This window comes from Brachyistius frenatus, unplaced genomic scaffold (genome assembly GCF_029030835.1).
Source record: "Brachyistius frenatus isolate BFR_SWC_R1_liver_20210118 unplaced genomic scaffold, ASM2903083v1 Contig_16, whole genome shotgun sequence".
Lineage (NCBI taxonomy): Eukaryota > Metazoa > Chordata > Actinopteri > Embiotocidae > Brachyistius > Brachyistius frenatus.
In genome coordinates, this window is record NW_027210615.1 from 5,408,860 (window position 1) to 5,428,276 (window position 19,417).

General features: G+C 39.2%; 1 protein-coding gene across 1 annotated transcript in view; it reads right to left on the reverse strand.

Annotated features, from left to right (window-relative positions):
• Window positions 1-15,232: 15,232 nt before the first annotated feature.
• Window positions 15,233-19,417, reverse strand: part of cpne9 (copine family member IX) — an 87,469-nt gene continuing 83,284 nt past the window's right edge. The window contains exon 21 of the mRNA XM_069694104.1: window positions 15,233-16,223. Within this exon, the coding sequence (XP_069550205.1) occupies window positions 16,041-16,223 (183 nt within the window). The 3' untranslated portion in view covers window positions 15,233-16,040. The remainder of the gene's footprint in view (window positions 16,224-19,417) is intronic.

Below are 19,417 nucleotides of genomic sequence, written 5' to 3' on the forward strand. Positions count from 1 at the left end.
TCCCTCATTCATATTCTTGTCATCACCTTATTTGGCCAATATTCTGTCTGCCTGTGCTTTTGAGCCAATCAGTTGTCATCCTGTTATTTAAATATCATCGTAATTCTGTCGTTCTGCATTTCAGACCTCCTGATGCGCAACCCTCCTCCACCCCATCACCACCTGATTCATCTGGTTTTCCAGGGAATCTTCACTAAAGTTCACATCAGTCAACCCTGATCTCCCCTCAACCCTAACCGGTTGAGGCAGATGACCGCTCACCTCTGAGCCTGGTTATGTCGGAGGTTTCTTCTTGTTAAAAGGGAGTTTTTATTTCATGCTGTAGGAGGTTTTTCTTCCTGTCCTATCTCCTACATCCATTTTGGACATCGCTCTTCAAAGTGACCTCTCATCGTCAGAGTTTAACTTCCAAAACGTACAAGTCAAACTGTTAATTTAATAAATTGTTTTCCACTCCTAATACTTCCTCTCCTTATTGAACTGCTCGTTATTGATGCTGCTCCTACAGCTATACTACTACTTCTAATCCTACCTCTCTGTGTATTACTGCTAAAGCTCTTGCTGCTAATGCTTGTGCACGTCTTACTGCCTCTGCTGCTAACAATACTGCTACTGCTCCTGCTGCAGCTAAGGCCATAGCTTAGAGCGGATCCACTAAAGCTTGTACAAAAAACACAAGTTATTGTCCTACTGTTGCTATCAGTATGGACGCAACTACAAGTAGCTATTAGTATATTAACTACTACAGGGCAGATACGAGGCTACTTCTACTTCGAATACTGTTGCTGCTGTGAAAGTGAATTAATAGGGTACGATTGACTGTTCGTATCAATACTTATACTACGGTTACTTTAACGTTACAGTAACAGTTACTTCTGTCACTGCTACCTCTGGTGCTTTGACGCCAGAAACAGCTGTTGGGCCACTACTGGCACTACTACAATTACTGCAATTGCTGCTACCTCTATTACCACTACCACTAAAACTGACCATTATTAGGCTACTAAGATCAGTGCTACTTCTGGCACCACCACTCTTACTGCTGTTACTGTTACTGCTGCTACCACTATTGCAACACAAGTAGCACAACTGGTTACTAATAATGCTGATATTGACACTACTACAACTAATGCTTCTGTTTCTAGTGCTTAGATAACTACCGTGACTTTTATTGGTCACTACTGCCACTGTTGGTGCATTCATTATTACAGTTTCTGCTAAAACGGTGGTGCTATATGACACTGCTACTGCTGCCACTATTATTTCTGTAACTACTATGACCGGTGCAGCCAATACAATGACCATTAATATGACTGTTATTATGAATATTGGCCAATCTACAACCGTTGCCGTTGCTCCGACCAATTCTGTTTGTACTGCTGCTACTACCTGACTACCACCAGCACTACTCGCTACTACTACTACTGCTGCAGCAACAACTACTGGCATTCATTTTACTATAATGTCACAATAGGACAGGCACACAATATCATGCATGATGGCTGAATTCCATTTAGCTGCTGCAGTTTCAGGTTCATGGCTAACTCGGACTGTTGAGTAGAATTTTTAGTAACACAGCTTTTCTTGCTATGACACAGCAAAATATCTTTGAAAAAAAAAAAAGGTGTGTGCGATTCCCATCACTGCTGCTGCATTTGCTAACTTCCGGATGAGATTTTGTCAGAGAGAAATTTGAGTTTGAATGTTCTTTAGTTCAGTACTTTAGCTTTCCCCACAAATGAAATGGACCATGACTTATTTACTAAGGTCTCAGCCTCTCTCAGTTGACCCTGGCCTGAATCATACAGAGGTCTTCTAAGGCTGTGGGTTACAAAATGCTTAAAGAGAAGCAGAACCGCTGCTGTTTGCTGCGCCCAGTCAAGACCACTCGGTCTAACCACACAGATTACATCTTTGCTTATATCAATAGTCAGCTTGTTAAATATATTAGAATGTCCTGGTATGGAGTTATCTGTGTGACCAATTTGAGTTCCCAAGATATATTTTAAGTCTAATGTTGATGTTATATTTGAGGAAATGCAGAGCTTAGAGCAATTACTTACTGACACAGCTTCATGAAGTCTACAGTTGTTATTTTATTTGTCCCACAAACTAATTGGTTTCGGCTGTTCCACTCAAAGTCACAAACACCTACACATATGCATATTATGTAAGCCACAGATGGACTTAATGAACCAAATTTATTTATTTCCTCTGGTAACGCTTGCAACACACCAAAAACTCAGATGATACTGAAGAAGCACTGACACGATTATTGGCAGTATAATGTCTAATGCATTTTAAGAACATGGAATCCAAAATAGAAGAAAAAAAAATATACATAAATAGCAAAATACATATAAAAGTAAAATTATATGTGTGAATGAATGCATGTAGTTTGGTGACAGCTGGGTCTTTATTGTAAATGCTGACCTGAGATTTTTTTTTTTTTTTTTTATCCCTTCTACTGTTTGTTATCATGGGTTGAGTGTTCAAGCTGTAAATGACTTTAGCCTCACCAGCTGACCAACAGACCCCAACAGCTTTAAATCCTGCCATGTAAACAGGAGGCTGCAGCACTTTACTAGGTGACCGACGCAAGTTTATATACCATTACCTTACATGATGCTCACCTCACACTGACACGTACAGTATAAACACCCATAAATCTGTTTTGTTTTCATGTGTTGATTGCTGTAAAATGACCAGATTGGTGCCACCGTGGTAAAAAAACAAACAAAAAAACACGTTAATCTAATTGTGAACTGTCAGGTTTTGTTTTTACTTCTGAGATGTTAAATATGCTTTTCCAAGAAAATTATTTTTGTGGGAGATGGACCCTTTGCCTAAACTAAAGTACCCCCCAGACAAACACATAGTTGTGTTTCCATCACTTCAGAGGACATTTCTTTACCTTACATTTAATTCCTTTAGATTTATCCCATAACCATTTACTACTCCTGCAAACCATACACTAACCCTAAACAAAGTCTTCATACTTTGAATTTAATAATTTACGCTATGGGGACTTGCATTTTATCTCCATAAATAATGCAGGTCCCCACAATGTGACTATGTAAACAGATTTATGTCCCCACAACATGAGTATACACAGACACACACACACACAAACACAACACGTCTATTTTCAGATGCTGTCTTGAGACACCCACAGTACTAACAACATCGGGAGGTATTTGTTCAGAAAAAGTATTGTTGGGAACAATGATTCCCTCTGAGAATTATGCAATGTGTGTTTTTTTTTTTTTTTTTATAAAACCGCAAAGAAACTCACCCTTACCCTCAATCCAATCTAATCACTAACACTGCCACCAACATAAACAGTCTCATGAATACAAACAGCCCTACTGCCTCTAATGCGCTTCTTAGACAGCTTAGTTGGATTGTAGTTACACTGGCAAGTCTCATCCTATTTGATGGATTAAGTGTCTTTGCCTTTTGCTATACATAGACTGACTCACATTCAAGGGTGGAGAAACATCAATATAGGACCATACGGAACCATACCACTTTGGTAATTTGGCATGCAAAATTTTGTATTTACGTGTTAATGTTTATTTATGTGTTTACATTTAGTTAATAATTAGCATATGCTTTAAACGTGGGCCTATATAATTAGGACGATTTTGGCCAATTACAGACATATCGACAATGATTTAAAGTATACGTTGAGTGACAGGAGTAAAACAAAATCGAGGTCAGAAATCAAAAAGAAAACCATCCATTTATGTTATGTTTCCTGTACAGTTCTGGGTTGCATTGGCTGAAGGGCGAAGCAAGGAAGCCCAAGAAATCCTGCACCACAGCCACATCCTCCCGCTTCCTGGGGGATTCTTAGTGTTTGCAGGCCAGATGGGATATTAAATCTCACTACAATGTCTTAGCCAGAACTAATATGAGTGACAACAGCATGGATATATTGAAAAAGCTGGATATATTGCTGACACTCAGCCTTGCTGCCAATTTATCCCAGTGGTCACTCCGGGTAGTGCAACAACAAATATATTCCCTACTACACTGTTGACAGGATTGTGTTGACAGGAAGATGAAGTTGGATTTTACTTGTACTCTTATACATTATTAGTCTATGGATATGTCATGTTCATGTAAAAACTCCCCAGTGACTAGAAATATTTTTTATTTATTGACACTAATGCGCATGTGCATACACAGAAGCTTTAAAATCTTTTATTTTTTATTTTTTATCTCATGCACCTTTTAATCTAGCATCCGGTTCTCCTTATGGAGGTGCCCAAGAGTCACATGGATTAGATGCCCAAACCACCTGAACTAGCCCTGTTAATCGTTTTGTTCCATAAAACCGATTTTCCTTTTCAAAATTCTTCAGGAATTTTTGAAAGGCTTTGTGATTTGAGATAGAACTAGACAGAAACAGACTTCTTATTTCTGGACAGTGACTTCCTGCAGGTTAAAATGGAGTTCAGACTCCAATATACTTCATAAAACAACTCCAAGCTGAAGCTACATGTTGCTGGTAAAAAGTCATCACCTTTGTCTTATTTGTTTCATAAATATGACATGGAATAAAGGAACAGTGTTTTTCTTGTATTGGGTAACTCTTTAGGTTTATGTACAAGTAAAAACACATTGCTATTTCATGCTAACATTACCATGATTGCGTGCTAAAACAATAATATAATATACAGTATATAATTTAAAACATGCTTGAACAACCAACACTACAGAGGTTATGCTTTAGTGCTTGTATTTTCAAAAAGCATGCTTCACCTTTAGAAGAGGAAAGTGCTTCAGGTAAAAGTGAGAAGATTGGCAAATGTTACGTTTGGGGAAAAGCTTTGATCAGTTGCTGCGAACATGTACAATGTAAGAAAGAGAGGCAAATGTAAGCCTAACATTTGTTTGTACTAAATCAGAGTAAAACCACAAGAATCCTGCAACAACAAAAAAAACTATTTCAGATTTCTTGTGGTTTACACTTGAAATCTATTTGTATCAGGATTTCTTTTCATGGTACTGGACAATGTCAGTTCCATCACTCCTAGTTTAAGTACCATCAATGTATAATGTAGTACACTGAAGGTGGAAAATATGTGTGCATTGTAACTCTTACTAAAAGAGAAAGACAGACAGGGAAAGGTAAGACAGACTGACCTTAATTACCTGGAAAACATACATCCTGCAGCTGTTTGCTTTTCTTCCCTTTTCATTTGTTTAACCTATAAAAACACGACCAGACTTGAGTGCTTCACCTGCCTTTCAAGTTCGTCAACCAATTGTGTCGTCAGCAGTCAATCTTTAACCCGCCGGCCCATGCCTACACACACTTGTTTGCAGGGAGCAGTTGTGTAATACATTTCTCACATTGTCAGTTTTCATACCTCTTCAATCATCATCAAATCTTCCAGAACTCTCTCATTGTGGCTTATTTTAGTGGCCATGTGTTGCCAGTAGGATCCTGTGCAAACAGGTGAGTCATTATTCAAGCTGATATCTGGAATCAGATATTCCATTTGAAGGAACTAATGGAGGAGTGTCATCTCTCTCAGTGAGTGGGTGTTTGATAAATACCTGCTGCTAATGTGGAAGAAAGGCAGTTTAGTCAGACCCAAACACCATGGATGGCACTTTAATATGCAAAATGCCTGCTGTGTCCCTGCTTCGTTGTCTCTATTGGTGCTTTAAATCGGCTGGTGGCCAAGGAGATCAGGTGCATAAAATATTTCACTTTCAGTTGCATTTTCTCAGATCAGGTTTACAAGTATCAAGGTTTTCATTTAAAGCTGCTTTAATCTCTACAAATGTGTATTGCACCAGTAAATGAACCATTTGTCGATTTGGAAAATATGTTTTTTTGCTTTCTTGCAGAGATAAATCCGTACTCTCATGGCTGTCTGCAGTGTTGGGAAAGTTAATAAGGAAGAGTAATACATTATAGATTACAACAGATTACCTTTTAAAAATGTAAAAAGTAAGGCAAATATTTCAATTGCTTAATCAATGTATTACCTTTGATCACAATTTGATTACTTTTCTAACAAATGTCTTAAACTAGCCCATAAAGCTGAAGAGCTAAAAAAAATGAATTTAAACAAAACATTGTAAACCTGCACAATATATATTTATGTTACATAAAAATGTGTCCTGGACAGGCACCATATATAGAGCTAAATTACACACATAAATAACATGGTGCGGCGGGAGGTTCTTTATTGTATGTGACTATAATTACATTAAATACGATTACTGTGCAGATGTTTTCTTCGGGTTTGACATCAACCATTTTAATGTTCATAACATCTTAACTGCTGGCAAACCAGCTTTACACTGCAATGTTAGAATTTTTTTCTGATTTCAGAAAGAAAGTATCTTTGAATTTCCAGCAGTGAAAGGCGTTCTTGCCCAACAACATGGCAAGTTGCTTTTGTGTGGGTGATTCAAGCAGTGCACATTTATTTGATTAGCAGATGAGAGGTGGCGCAAATTCAAACAATAGAACCAATCAAAAACAATCATCAAAATTTGTGCACATAATGCCAAATGAATGGAGCCTGTCTAGATGTAGACAGAAGACATTTCTGTGTGGCAAAAAGATGCAAGGCAACAGAGTGAATGCAATACTCTCCAGAGTATCTAAGTATCTCTTAGAAAAGAGATCATGTCTTAATTAATGAGCTTTTGAGTTGCGGGGAGGCATATTTTTTTTACCTTTAGAAAGATGGAAGCTAAGCTAACTGGTTACCAGTTGTTGCTTCATATTCAATAGACAAATATGAGAGTGGTCCCTAGAACTAGTCTTTGCCATGAGGGATCAGCCTGCCGTTCACCTTCCACTGCACCCCACCCTGACGGTTTTTGGGCCCATTCACTTGAAACATTGCCATAGACATGGAGGCCGGTTCTCTGTTGGGAAACAGTGGATTGCTCCCTCAGGTTTTTAACAAGCGTGGGTAGGATGTAGCAGGAGGCTGGCAGGCAGATCAGTGCAGCATCAACAGTGAAGCAGACTGTTTCGGCGAAGAGGGAGCTGAACCGGAAGGCAAAGCTGGACCAATGGTGACATCACCCATTGGTTTGTGAACGGCCGTTATGAAGGTAGTGACCATATTTGGACGAGTTTAGGGGGAGCGAGTGGGGGATCTGACTCAATCTGATTGGAAAACTGGCGATACTACGTCCCGCCCACCAATAGCTGTAACCTGACTGTACCCCAGGCCTGTCAATCAAACAGACACGCCCACCCAAAACACAGCTTTTTGAAGCTTATTTTATAATAAACGACGGGATTATTTTCAGATTGACAGCCAGAACATTAATAAGAAGGAGCTGCTTTAGCTCGTGAAACTGAGATAACTCATGGAGAAATTTTATTGACTGAGAATTTGATGAGAAGTTGAATGGTAGTCTATGAAGCCGGAGGCTTTTTGGAGCCGACCTCTAGCGACACAGTGGTATTACAGTTTAAGGCTCTGCCGCATCAGCCTCATTTTTCAGAGCCGGAATATACTTGCACTTTTATATACAGTCTATGGTTCCGGCACTCACCTATGGTCATGACCTTAGCATAAAGACCGAAAGAATGAGTTAGCAGTGTGAGTTTCTCCCAAAGGGTTCATCCGTAGCGATCCGCAGGGAGTGGAGTCGCTGCTCCTTCGTGTCAAATGGAGCCATTTCAGGTGGTCCAGGCATCTGATGAGGATACCAATTGAGCACCTTGTATAGGCTTTCCAGCCATATCCACCTGGTAGGAAACGTGGGTTATACCCACAAGATGCAGGGACGTCACAATGTGTTGCCACCTGGTCTTGACCACTGGACACAGAAAACAAGTCAAGCAGCTACTCAGACAAAAGTAAAACAAAAGAACAGAAGAGCATTTGTTTCCAGTCCAATAAAACATACGAGAGCTGAGGATTCATTATAGCTGATTGTTTTAATTCAAAGAATCAATCAAAAAAGCTCTGACCACATCTGTAAAATGTAAATGCAATAGCGTATTCCAAATGCTGAACACGTCATACTTATCTCTTTCCCCAGTGTGCTTTATCTGTACTATATCAAATATATTCATGTTTATAACTCTTTAGCCCTCTTTTCAATCTTGTGCTTGAACTGCACACACTGAAAGACTAATGCTGACCTTAATTAGTGTAAAAAATAAGGCTGGATATAATGAAACTCCAAAGGATTATACCTTTAAAAGCATGACCTTTTGCTGCTGTGATCTACTATGATGTAAAAGGTCATAATACATTAAATCATCTCCACCATTGTTTCCCAAAACTCCCCTGTTCCCAGATACTGCTGTTTTTCCAGGACAGAGGCTGCAGTGTTTAACGCTGCTGTCATGGCTATTGCCATGCTCCACAGAGAATATTATGCCTCCAAGTCCTGCATCTGTAGTCCTAATCCAAACCGTTTACAGACACAGAGAACAAAGCGTTGCCTTTATTCAAACTCAAAAACAGGGGTATTATGTATCTCCTTCCTCCTCTGTCTGTCCTGATCTAAAAATGGTTTGCTTCAGTAGGTAGTTGCCAAGTCATGGTTTAATGGTTTAAAATGATGTCTCTGCCTATTCACAAATTCCAGTGATGGGAAAAGACTGAGATGTTAAATGATGAGGAAGAGAAGTATTGTCAAACACTTTTGGACTGGACCTCTTGCTGACATTGAGATAATTTTGATTGGATTTAAAGGAAATAAGGGAAAATACAATACGTAGTGTGCAATGTCATCCAACTATGCTGTTAACAAAATTGTAGTGGCAGAACAAACCAGGCTATTGGTGGATGATTTTATTCAACATACCAGATTAAATTACAGTATGTAAATGCACTTGTAGCATCCAGGTCCAGTTTGAGCTGAAAGCATACCCTTCAAAGTTAAGGAGTCGATACAGCTGTTATCAAAATTCCATCATATCTCATTGGTTTAAAGCATACACAAAATGTTGAAGTTTGGCAGAGGGTTATAGGCTGCCGTGATCAGATGGATTGACTTCCCACTGTCATATCCTAGTTTTTTTTATTAGATTAAACAATCACAGACAGTAAACCCAAAGTGTGTCATACACCCGTCAGTCCACCAGACGATACCGTGCCAGGCTTAGCCTCGCCCAGGCGTGAAAGGTTCATGCAAGTATGACCAGGGTTGAAAAAGGACGTCATGTGATGACGTTTAAAGAATAAAAAGTACAAGGAGGTTTGGGGGTCATTGGATGGAACAATCACAAGGCTTCTGCGCAGATATCCTGTCTGTGAGAAAGTGAAATTCAGTGTGGATTTATTTTAATAAACGTGAGTTATATACTTCATGTTATGTATTTAACTTACATAAGGTATGTTAAGTAACTTAAGTGATGGATGTAATAATACTCAAATTACTTATTCAACCCAAACCGTAACCTTTTCTGAAACCGAACAACATGGTTTGTGGTGCCTCAAAGGCACTTGTCACGTGTGGTGGGCGAGGCAAAATGTGACTCGAACATGGTGTCTTCTAGTGGATGGGTGGGTCTATAACATGATTTGTTGTAATATCAGTTTGTAAAAAGTAGGTGCCAAGCTAGCTGTTTCGACCTTCCTCAAGTCTTTATGCTAAGCTACGCTAAATAGCTGCCAGCTGCAGCCTCATATTTAACCAACCAATTACCAATTTAAACCAATTTAACCAATCAACGTCTCATTGAATTCTGTTCAAAAGAACCTTGTAAGTGTATCAGATTAATTCTCAAAGTATTTCTTTAAAGGTATTTGAATTATTCTCTCAAGAGAGACATTACACTAGTTTACACAGCACGGGATTGTGCCGAATTTGGCTGTGTTTCTCTTTGGTTTATGCCTCCGTCTGCGGCACCTCTCAGCTGTGACAGCATAACAAAAACAAAAAGCTGTTTTATAAAGCAGCACAGTGATGAGGTAAGTGGAAAAACAGAAAGGCTACATTGTTGTTATTGGTAATGCTACTGCTACTTTTATTGAGTCTTTTCAAATTTGACATGATTACGTATCCTTGATTATTTACTCAGCATTCATGAGTACGCATGTACAGCGGAACCCACCACTTTGAATTAATCACAGTCATCGTATGCTCTCGTAACTGATCGTATAGCCGGCTGAGACGCACTTCAGCTTGGTTCCAGTTAACGTTTCAGGAAACCACTCCGGATCGCGCTCAAAAGAACCTCACTGTCTTTGTCTGAAACCAGTATTTAAAGCAATTTTCTTGAAAAGTGTTACGCACAGTTTTACAGTAGTCTATCCAACTCTAGAAACCCTAAAGTAGCTTGTTGAAAACTTCCAAGTGTGCCTCCTCTTTCTTGCTCCTTTTTTCAAGCTTGAAGGCTTCATTTATATTTACCCAAAGTTTCCCTGAGCTAAGCCTCTCTGACCTATTACCCAAAGTCCCACAAAACCGGGTTTGTTCAAGTCCCTTTAAAAACACACATTTTTGCCAGATGTTGTTCCTTGTTTCTTTCCACTCATAAAAAATTATGTTTAGAAAGGTAAAAAGAAAAAAAAAAAACGTTCTCATGACATCAGGATCTACTTGTTGTTGTCCAGAGCTGCTGCAGAGTTTGTTGCTATGAGCTTTTTGAAAATGAAATCATCTTTGGGTGAGTGAACCGACATGAAGGCTATCAGTTTTTTTGCCGTCGCGTTGCACTTTGTTTAAAGTTCACTTCCTGAGCTGCCTTCGGTTTCCCTGAATGAACCCCCCTCCTGTCTCTCCTTGACTCCTGCCTGGTTGAAAACACCCTATTTTAGTAACATGTTTACATCCAGGCAGAGCTACTTCTCTGCCTCTTTAAGTCATTATGTTTAATGGGCCGTCACAGCGTGTCCAGTACCGAGTGTTGTGCAATCGCGGTGTCCAGGGGCGTCACGAGGGGAAGAGGGGAACAAACCGGGGCCCCAACATGGATGTGGTATTAAAACATTATATTATCTGGAATTTTGAAATATTAAGTTGTCAGTCTGTATCTCAGAAACAGACACAATATATTAGCTGCAGGTCCATCATCATCAACTTCTCAATTTACTGAAGCTCACAACTTATCAAAGTGTTACTAAAAGTCACCTCAAGCAACCAGTTTCAACAGTTTGCACTGAAAATATTTCCCACGTAGTAATACCTTGTGAAGCATATTTTGTTTTTCCAGTGAAATAAAACTTGAGCAGCATCGGAGAAGTTTAATAAGTCAGACTCAACATGATTCCTGTAATATGACCAGCGTGTTAAGAATGATAACAGGGTCCAATACAGATATTTCTATTTTAATCCTAACATTTCTGAGGTATTAATTTGTTTTGTATGAACACTGCAGTTGTTGGAGACTAATTTACCTTAGTTCTGTAAAGAAAACATGTTTCCAGTGAGGTCCAATCTGAGTTTCCTGCTGTATGTTCTGACACAGAATGTGGTTCTCTCCTTCATCACTTACTGCTTGTCCATTACTGATGTGTGATACCAATGATTTGCTTTCCTTTCATTGCCAATACCAATACTTGTTTTGTACAAAAGCCTAATGTGCTCAGAAATGGGGAATAAATAGTGGGTTGTCAGTGTTGCTGCTTTTGGAAACTCATTTATAAATAATACAATTGCACAGGAAAAACAGATTGGACTGAGGTCCATTACAGTGTCTACTAAATCTTTTTTCTGTTTCAGCCATGTGTTTGCCTGGTGTGATCGGCTCAAATTCACTGCATGAATATGTGGGTATTGCCTCGCTCCACTGAGGATTGTTTCCAGTCGTTGCATCCTACTGGGTGTAGACCTCGGGTTAATTTTGAACCTATTTTGCACACTAAAACTTATTAAACCGTAAATAACAGAGACCCTCTGTGAGCAACGTATGCCATGTCTGGAAATTAATATTTAGGCTCTTTTTTAGATTTAAGACATTTATCTTGCTCTGGCTTCAAAGTGTGTTGCTACAACTGTTTTTATCACTTCATCTATTTCTCTCACCACCATTATTGTTACAACTACATTGAGTAAAACAACCTTGACTTCGATGTCCTCACACAGAGCCACCCCCAACTGTTCACTCTTTGGTGCGACCTTCAGAGCGGGAGAGCAAACCTTTATCCAAACAGGGTTTCCAGCTTGTAATTACAGCGAAGACTGAAGCTGTGAGCAAGAAGAGGAGAGGAATAGGTTGCTGAAAACTAAAAAAAAGCAAGTTAAATGCATAATGAAATTAATACATCCCATAATAAGTCTATAATTGAGTCAGCTGTTAGTCAAAACAAATGAGAATAGGTCAGTGAGCATCTTTGGCTGCTCATTGGACTACATTTAGTAAAGGCTTGTTGCTTATAGAGTAAATCATTCAAAATGAATATGTTTTATTGTAATATTTTAGCAATAAAACAACCATTTCAACACCGCAGATTTTGAAGATAATAATACAACTGAGATATGCTTTACTGAACTGATGTAAGGTGATCCGAGGAAACAAATCGAACTCGGAGCTGGAGTCAACAAACGGTATCCCTGTGTGGTTCCCTGGGGAGAATTGATGATGCAGGATGTGATGCAGTCAGTGTGTTGACTCCATCCTCCACAGACCTGTTTGCCCGACAGGATCCAGCAAGGGGGCTGTGATGTCCTTCAGGTGGCCTAGAACCAGTCTCTTACAGGTCTTCAGTGACAGTAACACAGTAATCGTCTCACAGTCTGAGTACCAGAGCCAGACGCCATTCAAATATACAGTATTCATAGCATATGCTGATTTTGATCAGGCCCCTGTCATGGGACCAGGCTGCATCTGTTTTTTTGTGTGTTTTTTTTTAAGTTGCAGAGAGATTCACATTCAGTTGAGACTGACTGAATGATTAAAATGGATGTCACATTTGATGAGCTTCATTTCTCTTGCATCACATTTGTTAGAGTTGCAGTTGAGAATAATTAGAACAGCTTCAATAACATCAGTGTCACAGACGTATTGTTATATTGCTGTTATTTACCCTCTAATTTACCGTTCTGGTGAGGACAATGTAAATATGTACATTTTTGAAGGAGATTCAAATTTCACTCTGGCATGGGGTGATGTGGAGAATATTCTTCCAAGCATCTGTGATCTTAAAGTTGTGGAGCTGTTACTGATTAAATCTGTGGATGTTTGGAAATTAGAGAATTCTGCAGGAAATACTCTGGCCACTGAGAAACATAAATGTTTCCCGACTGTGTACTTGTATATGGATAGGTTGACAATTGGGCTGTCTTGAGTATGGATCAAATATATATATTTTCTTTCTTCAAATAATAATAATAATAAAAAAAAAGTCTTATTATCATGAGATGTAGTTGTTTTTTCTGGCAGAGACCAATAAAGTCACCACTTTTTTTTTTTTAAAACAGGGTATATGGACGTTTTTCAGCCACAAAACTCCAGACTTGATGTTAACATTTCTGTTTGTATCACAACTCGGGTAATGTATTTGTATTTGACACAAGACAAAAACAGATACAGGGGATAGTGATGAATCCACATGTGCTGTAAATCAATTATGAGGCAAATGTGTCAGCATCATGTATTAAAGCTCTTTAATCTGTTAACTGAATCAACCATTTAGTTCTGCTGTAGAATGAATCACTACAACATCCAATAATCAGATAGCATCGCTTTATGTATGGTAATATTGTACTGCAGTTCATTAACTTGAGGAGATATGAGTGATCACAAACATAGTCAAAGCTCATATCAAAACACAACAAGATATTAATGAAAACAGTTGAAGGTTTCCAAGTCAAAATTCTACATTCGCTGTGTTTGGACATTCTGAAAAACGTCAAACGACATACAATATTGATGTAATTAGAAACACATGTAAAAGGTGTCTGTAGCTCTACTGTAAGCAAATGAGTGGCAAACATACTTCATTGTGTACTTATATACAATGAAACCTTAACCATCGTCATTCTTATAAATGTCCATACAACCATAAGACGACAAGAAGAGATGGACAAAAGTCTCAGCTGGGCTTTAAGTGCCCTCATAATATTTTTTTCTGATTTGGTTAGTGTCTTACAGAGACCTTACATTTCTGTCATTTATGACCCAGGCAAAAATATCAAAAATACATAATTTCACATGTTTCTGCAAAACACACAGCATAGGAGTAAGTTCTGAAATCTGCAAATGAAAATATACAGTGACAGAGGAAAATATGCATATTACTTTGAGATAAATATCTCTTTTTTAAATTTAAATTTCTTTGGACAATGACGACACCAACTTGAACACCGCGACACATTTATTCCTCAACATGCAAAAAACGTGTCAATTAAACAAATGATTTTACAAGTGTAGAAAATGTCAGTCTACTTACACAGCACATAAAACACCCCTCTAAACCACCATCGTCACATTATAAACTTCAAAAAGTGACACATTTCACATAGATAGTTTTTTACGATCCACGTGGTTCTCTGTTGTTTGTTGGGATGATTCAAATCTTTATTACGATAGTAAAGTCAGCTGCATCTGGTCATGCGTGTGCACAGTTTGAGTTAGGATAGGAATGTACTGTAGTCATGCATAATAAAGATACCCTGCTATGCAAAAGGGTGAGCACTAGGTGGCAGACTTTGCCCACTTTGCACACAGCTTCAGGCTGCCGGGGAATCAAATGTTAATTCATGGCAGGGGTAGAGGATGAGACATGCTTAGGGAAAACATTACACAAGGAGTCAGGTATATTGCTTTCAGAATAATGTGCGTTTATCCCTCATTGAGATTTCTTTCCACTGGAAATATGCATACGAAGACTTCTGACACAAAACTAAAGACGGCAAGGAGCTAAAACCTTCCACTCTGATGCTATCTCCAACTTCCTTCCATCTTCCATCAAATTAAACGAATCCCTGGTTGATTTCTTCTTTCCTGCGTCCTTGTGTATCGCTGTCTCTTTTCTCCTCACTGTTCTTCTCCCTCCCTCACACTTTTGCCTCTTCCTCCCCTCTCCCCTCTCTTTACTCCCACCTTCTGTCTCTTCATTCTCTCCTTCTTCACTTCCTTCCTCCCTCATCCTCATCTCTGCAGGACAGCCGGAGAGACTGGCATTTCTCTAACAGCAGGTGGGGAATCTGCACGCAGCCTCGGCCCACGCTGGGCAGAGAGAGAGAGCGGGTGTGGCATGGCAGACAGAGGTGTGTGTGTGTGTGTGTGTGTGTGTGTGTGTGTGTGTGTGTGTGTGTGTGTGTGTGTGTGTGTGTGTGTGTGTGTGTGTGTGTGTGTGTGTGTGTGTGTGTGTGTGTCTAAAGCTGTGACTGCTGACATGTGACCGGATCATTACATCTGCCAACACTCTCTCGCTCCCCTCATCAGAAGAAGCCCAAAGACTCGGCTTCTTTTATTTCATCTGGATCGAGTAAACTAATTGCTTTTTGCAATTTTATCTTTTGAAAGATTTGGCATAGCCAGATGAAAATGAAAATTGTGAAATATGAATCAAAAACACCCGTCCTCCCGGTGACTAATTACTCCACTAAATTGCTGTCCAAACTGGGCCTAAAATATCCCCCACAGCACCTGATCAAGGGCTTTGAATTCATTTAACTTTAATTCAATTCTTGCACTTCCAAGGACTCCTGTCAAATGGGACTACCAGTGTCAACATGGGGTGAGGTCAAATGTAAAAACTTTTTGTGCAGAACGTGTCTGGTGAGGGGAATTAGCAGACAAATACAAAAAGTCAGTGTGTGAATGATCAGATGTCGGGGGGGAGGAGAGGAGCGGTCGAAGTTCAGTCTCACTGTCCATTCATACAGTAATCAGAAAGTAATAACAGGGTGAGTAAGAGAGGGAAGATGAGTTACAGCAGTGGGGGAGTCAGGGATGAGCACCTGCTGTGTGGATGCGATGTGCTTGTTTAGCCTCACCGGTGATAAGAGAAGAAGAGGAAGGGCGAGTCAATCCCTCAGCTCCTTTAGAGTGACAAATAATTATATGGGAGGTGGGTGAAGATAAGCGGAGAAAGACAGAGAGAGAAGCAGACAGGGTGGAGAGGCGGAGAATGTGTCAGGGATCAGATGTGCCGGTGTAGCTTCGGTAGAGGGGAGGAGGAGAGGGCTAGTCGTGGTTCAACTCCTCGGCTCTTCATGAAAGACAGCAGCTGGTCGGGGATCTCGGCGAGGACGTCTTTAGCCAGACGCGCCATGCTGAGCACCTGGTTGCCAGATCTGTCGATGTAGTCTCTGAACGGAACAAACTGGGAGCAGAAGGAAAAATAGTTCAGTCATTTTCTTTTTTTTTTTTTTTTAGCTCAAACCATTTTCCTCCCCTAACCCTAACCAACCTGACCCACTACTGCGGATAGGAGCAAATTACATGATCATGTGGGTTTAAGGACTTGCTGGCTTTATCAGATTAATATTTCAAGGAAAGTTTCCACCAGTAAAATTAGAATTAAAAGGCAGCTATAAAAAGTAATGTTTTTGAAACCGTCATGTCCCTGGAGTCCCGAGGCCACCTGGATGAAAGATTTCTTGGAGCCTGGCAGTTGTGCAGGAAGCTGCCATATCAGTCCTCCTCTGAACAAAGCTCACAAGGATTGTTTACAGGGGGCTCCAGACTGTGAATGATAATTTAAGGCACTGCGCTGGATGGTACACATGACGGAGTTAAGGATGGTTGGTGGACAGCCACCATACTCCCAACAAGAACACAACTTCAGAGAGTCGAGTGGTGATCTGTAGGTCCCTTTAGGAAACGTGAAGGTGTCAAAATGATCTTTGAAAGATACTGTACATGAAGTGCCTGACTGACCATTTACTGCCATGATACAGGTCTTCGGAAATGACGCCCCCTCCCCCGACACCCCCCATCCCCCGAGTAATACTGTGATCCGCCAATAAAATACTGGCAGAAACTGAACATGGACCTACACGTTTAGTGGATGATAGAAAGTCATACAAGAAGGGTTTTTAATATAATTTTAATACACAGCTTTATTTGCAGTTTTTATGAAAAATATTCTATTAATGCAACAAATGAACATTTTTGTTTTGACTTCATTATGATTTACTGCAATCTGCAGAATAATTTGGAACAATGTACTCTGTGACCTTTTCAAAATATGAAAACATCTGTCATCATCAGTAGTTTCTCTCATAATTAAATACATATTGTGAAATGATTTAATAAAAAAAAAATCCTTGATCATGCTGACTGCAGAGAAAAAAGCAAATACAAATGGCATCTGATGATGACGTGGGACATTTTGGAGCAAAGATGGATTATCAACGAGGCAAAGCATGCGACTGGCCATGTTCTCCAGACCCCAGGCTTCTTACTACTGTCTAAATCATTTAAGTAATCCCATTTTTAAAAATAAATTTGATTCACTGAAGTAGAATTTTGTATACGTTGTGGGTCCAGTTTTGTAAAGGAACTCTTTTGTGGCCTTCTACTGGTATTTTGAGCTGATTTGTTGTAAAGTTTTACTAAACTGCTTTTATTTTTCTTTGTCAACTTAATACAGTGTAGAAACCTTTTTGTGAGCTTGTATTTGTTTCCCAGATCACAGATTTAAGGCTGGGAATTATTTTACTATCGTCAACATCCGATTAGTCTGTGTATAACATGTCAGAAAATAGTGAATAAGTTGTTAAGTTTACCATCATTAAAAAACTGGGGAATTCACTTGCAAATTCCCATTTGAGAAACTCTGAAAATAAAAAAAATGAAAAATCATCATATGAATGATTAATTAAACATTTATTTTCTTTGCCTTAACTCCAGCACACTGTTTGGTTTCTGGGTGTCTAAGGACTTAATGAAACTGTCACATTAAGAGGGCCCATCAAGACATTTTTTTCAGGGTTCCTGCAGGAGGTTCATGCGGCCGTGCTTTACAGGCAAGCGATTCATCCTGACTGTTTCTCATTATGCTCATGATCTACAACATGTAACACTTCTATCTTGTTAAAGAAATAAAGCTTGCATTTTGTTCAACACTTTGTGTATTACTTGGCACCTGCTTGACAGGGAGAGGAGCGGGAAAATAATGATGCCAAGGACGAAAGGTGTTTGGCTGTGTCGGTGATGGATTTCAAAGCTGCCCTTACCACTCAAGCCTTAATTAAAGACCACTGTGAGCATGAGGGTCACATTGAACCCTCTCAGACGTTTTTACATCAGTTACAGCTTTTATTAGATAATGATTTCAGCCCCGTGCTTTAAAGTCCCACAGTGCATCAACGTTGATGATACAGGGACGGAGGACTGTCATGAATAATATAGCCTTGCAAGTTTTTTTTTTTTTTTTTTCTTCCATTTAGCCCAAAGATTGGTTTCTTCACAGTATTTTGAGATTCATTACACTAATTTCTGTCATTCCATTAGCATAAGAGATGATTGTTAATAAATACATTTCAAAGACACCTCAAATACTCAGACACCATCTTTGCTAGCACAAACTGCTCAATGTGTACATGTAAATAACGTTTACATAATTACCAATCAATCCACACTTCCTATCTAATACGACTGGCACGATCGGCCATGGAGACTTAATACTAATTTATAACAGGACGCAAAGAATCAAGTGTTGTTGGATCAAAGAGTCATCATAATGTTCAATAATAACAAGAAAACATGAAAGGTAAAGTGAGAGCAATTTGTTATTTTTTTTCCTGCTAGTGTAAACATCCTGATTGAATTATTGTCGTAATGAGGTTAAAGGCAATCAACGGATTACTGTGTGCATACAAATGTGATTACTGGTGGGGAAACAAAGTGAATGTGAAAACATGATAGCAATGTCAATATAGCTTGAGCACAACAAGCATAAATCATCCAGCTATTAACCTGGTGTGGGGTCAGTTTTATTTTCCATCAATGCAAAACTTTACAATGACAATTCACTGAACTGTTCATGTCACCGTGTTCACTGGCACAAGGATAGCAATATACTGAACTGGCTTTAACGAGTAACTAGTAACTAGCTTTTCTTACAATAAACAGCCAGTTCCTCTTTGATAAAATAAACCTTTGCATTCTTAAACACTCACATGCCTCCTCTCAAAGTCTGGACACAACACATTTATCATTGTAAGAGCTCGTTTATCATCGCACCCTTGTGCTGTGCCAGCGGACTGGCCAGTCCAAAACTTCCATAGCACATTGTTATCAGGGACAATTGAAATTGCTTCCCATTTATGTTCTCATATCTCTGAAATGCTTTTAAAATGTCTGTCACCAGATGCAGGTTTATCAGTCTCTGATGGGGTTACTTCTCTCTTTTTATAAAACTCACTGCTAAACAATTTTTAGAAAGCTGCAGTGTGAGTTTAGAAATGATGAAGGATGAAGTATCTTTGAGGGAAGATTTGCTTTTTAGACACTTTCTTAAAGTGGCTAATAAAAGCTTTTCTATTTGGCTATAAATATACTGTCAAGCGT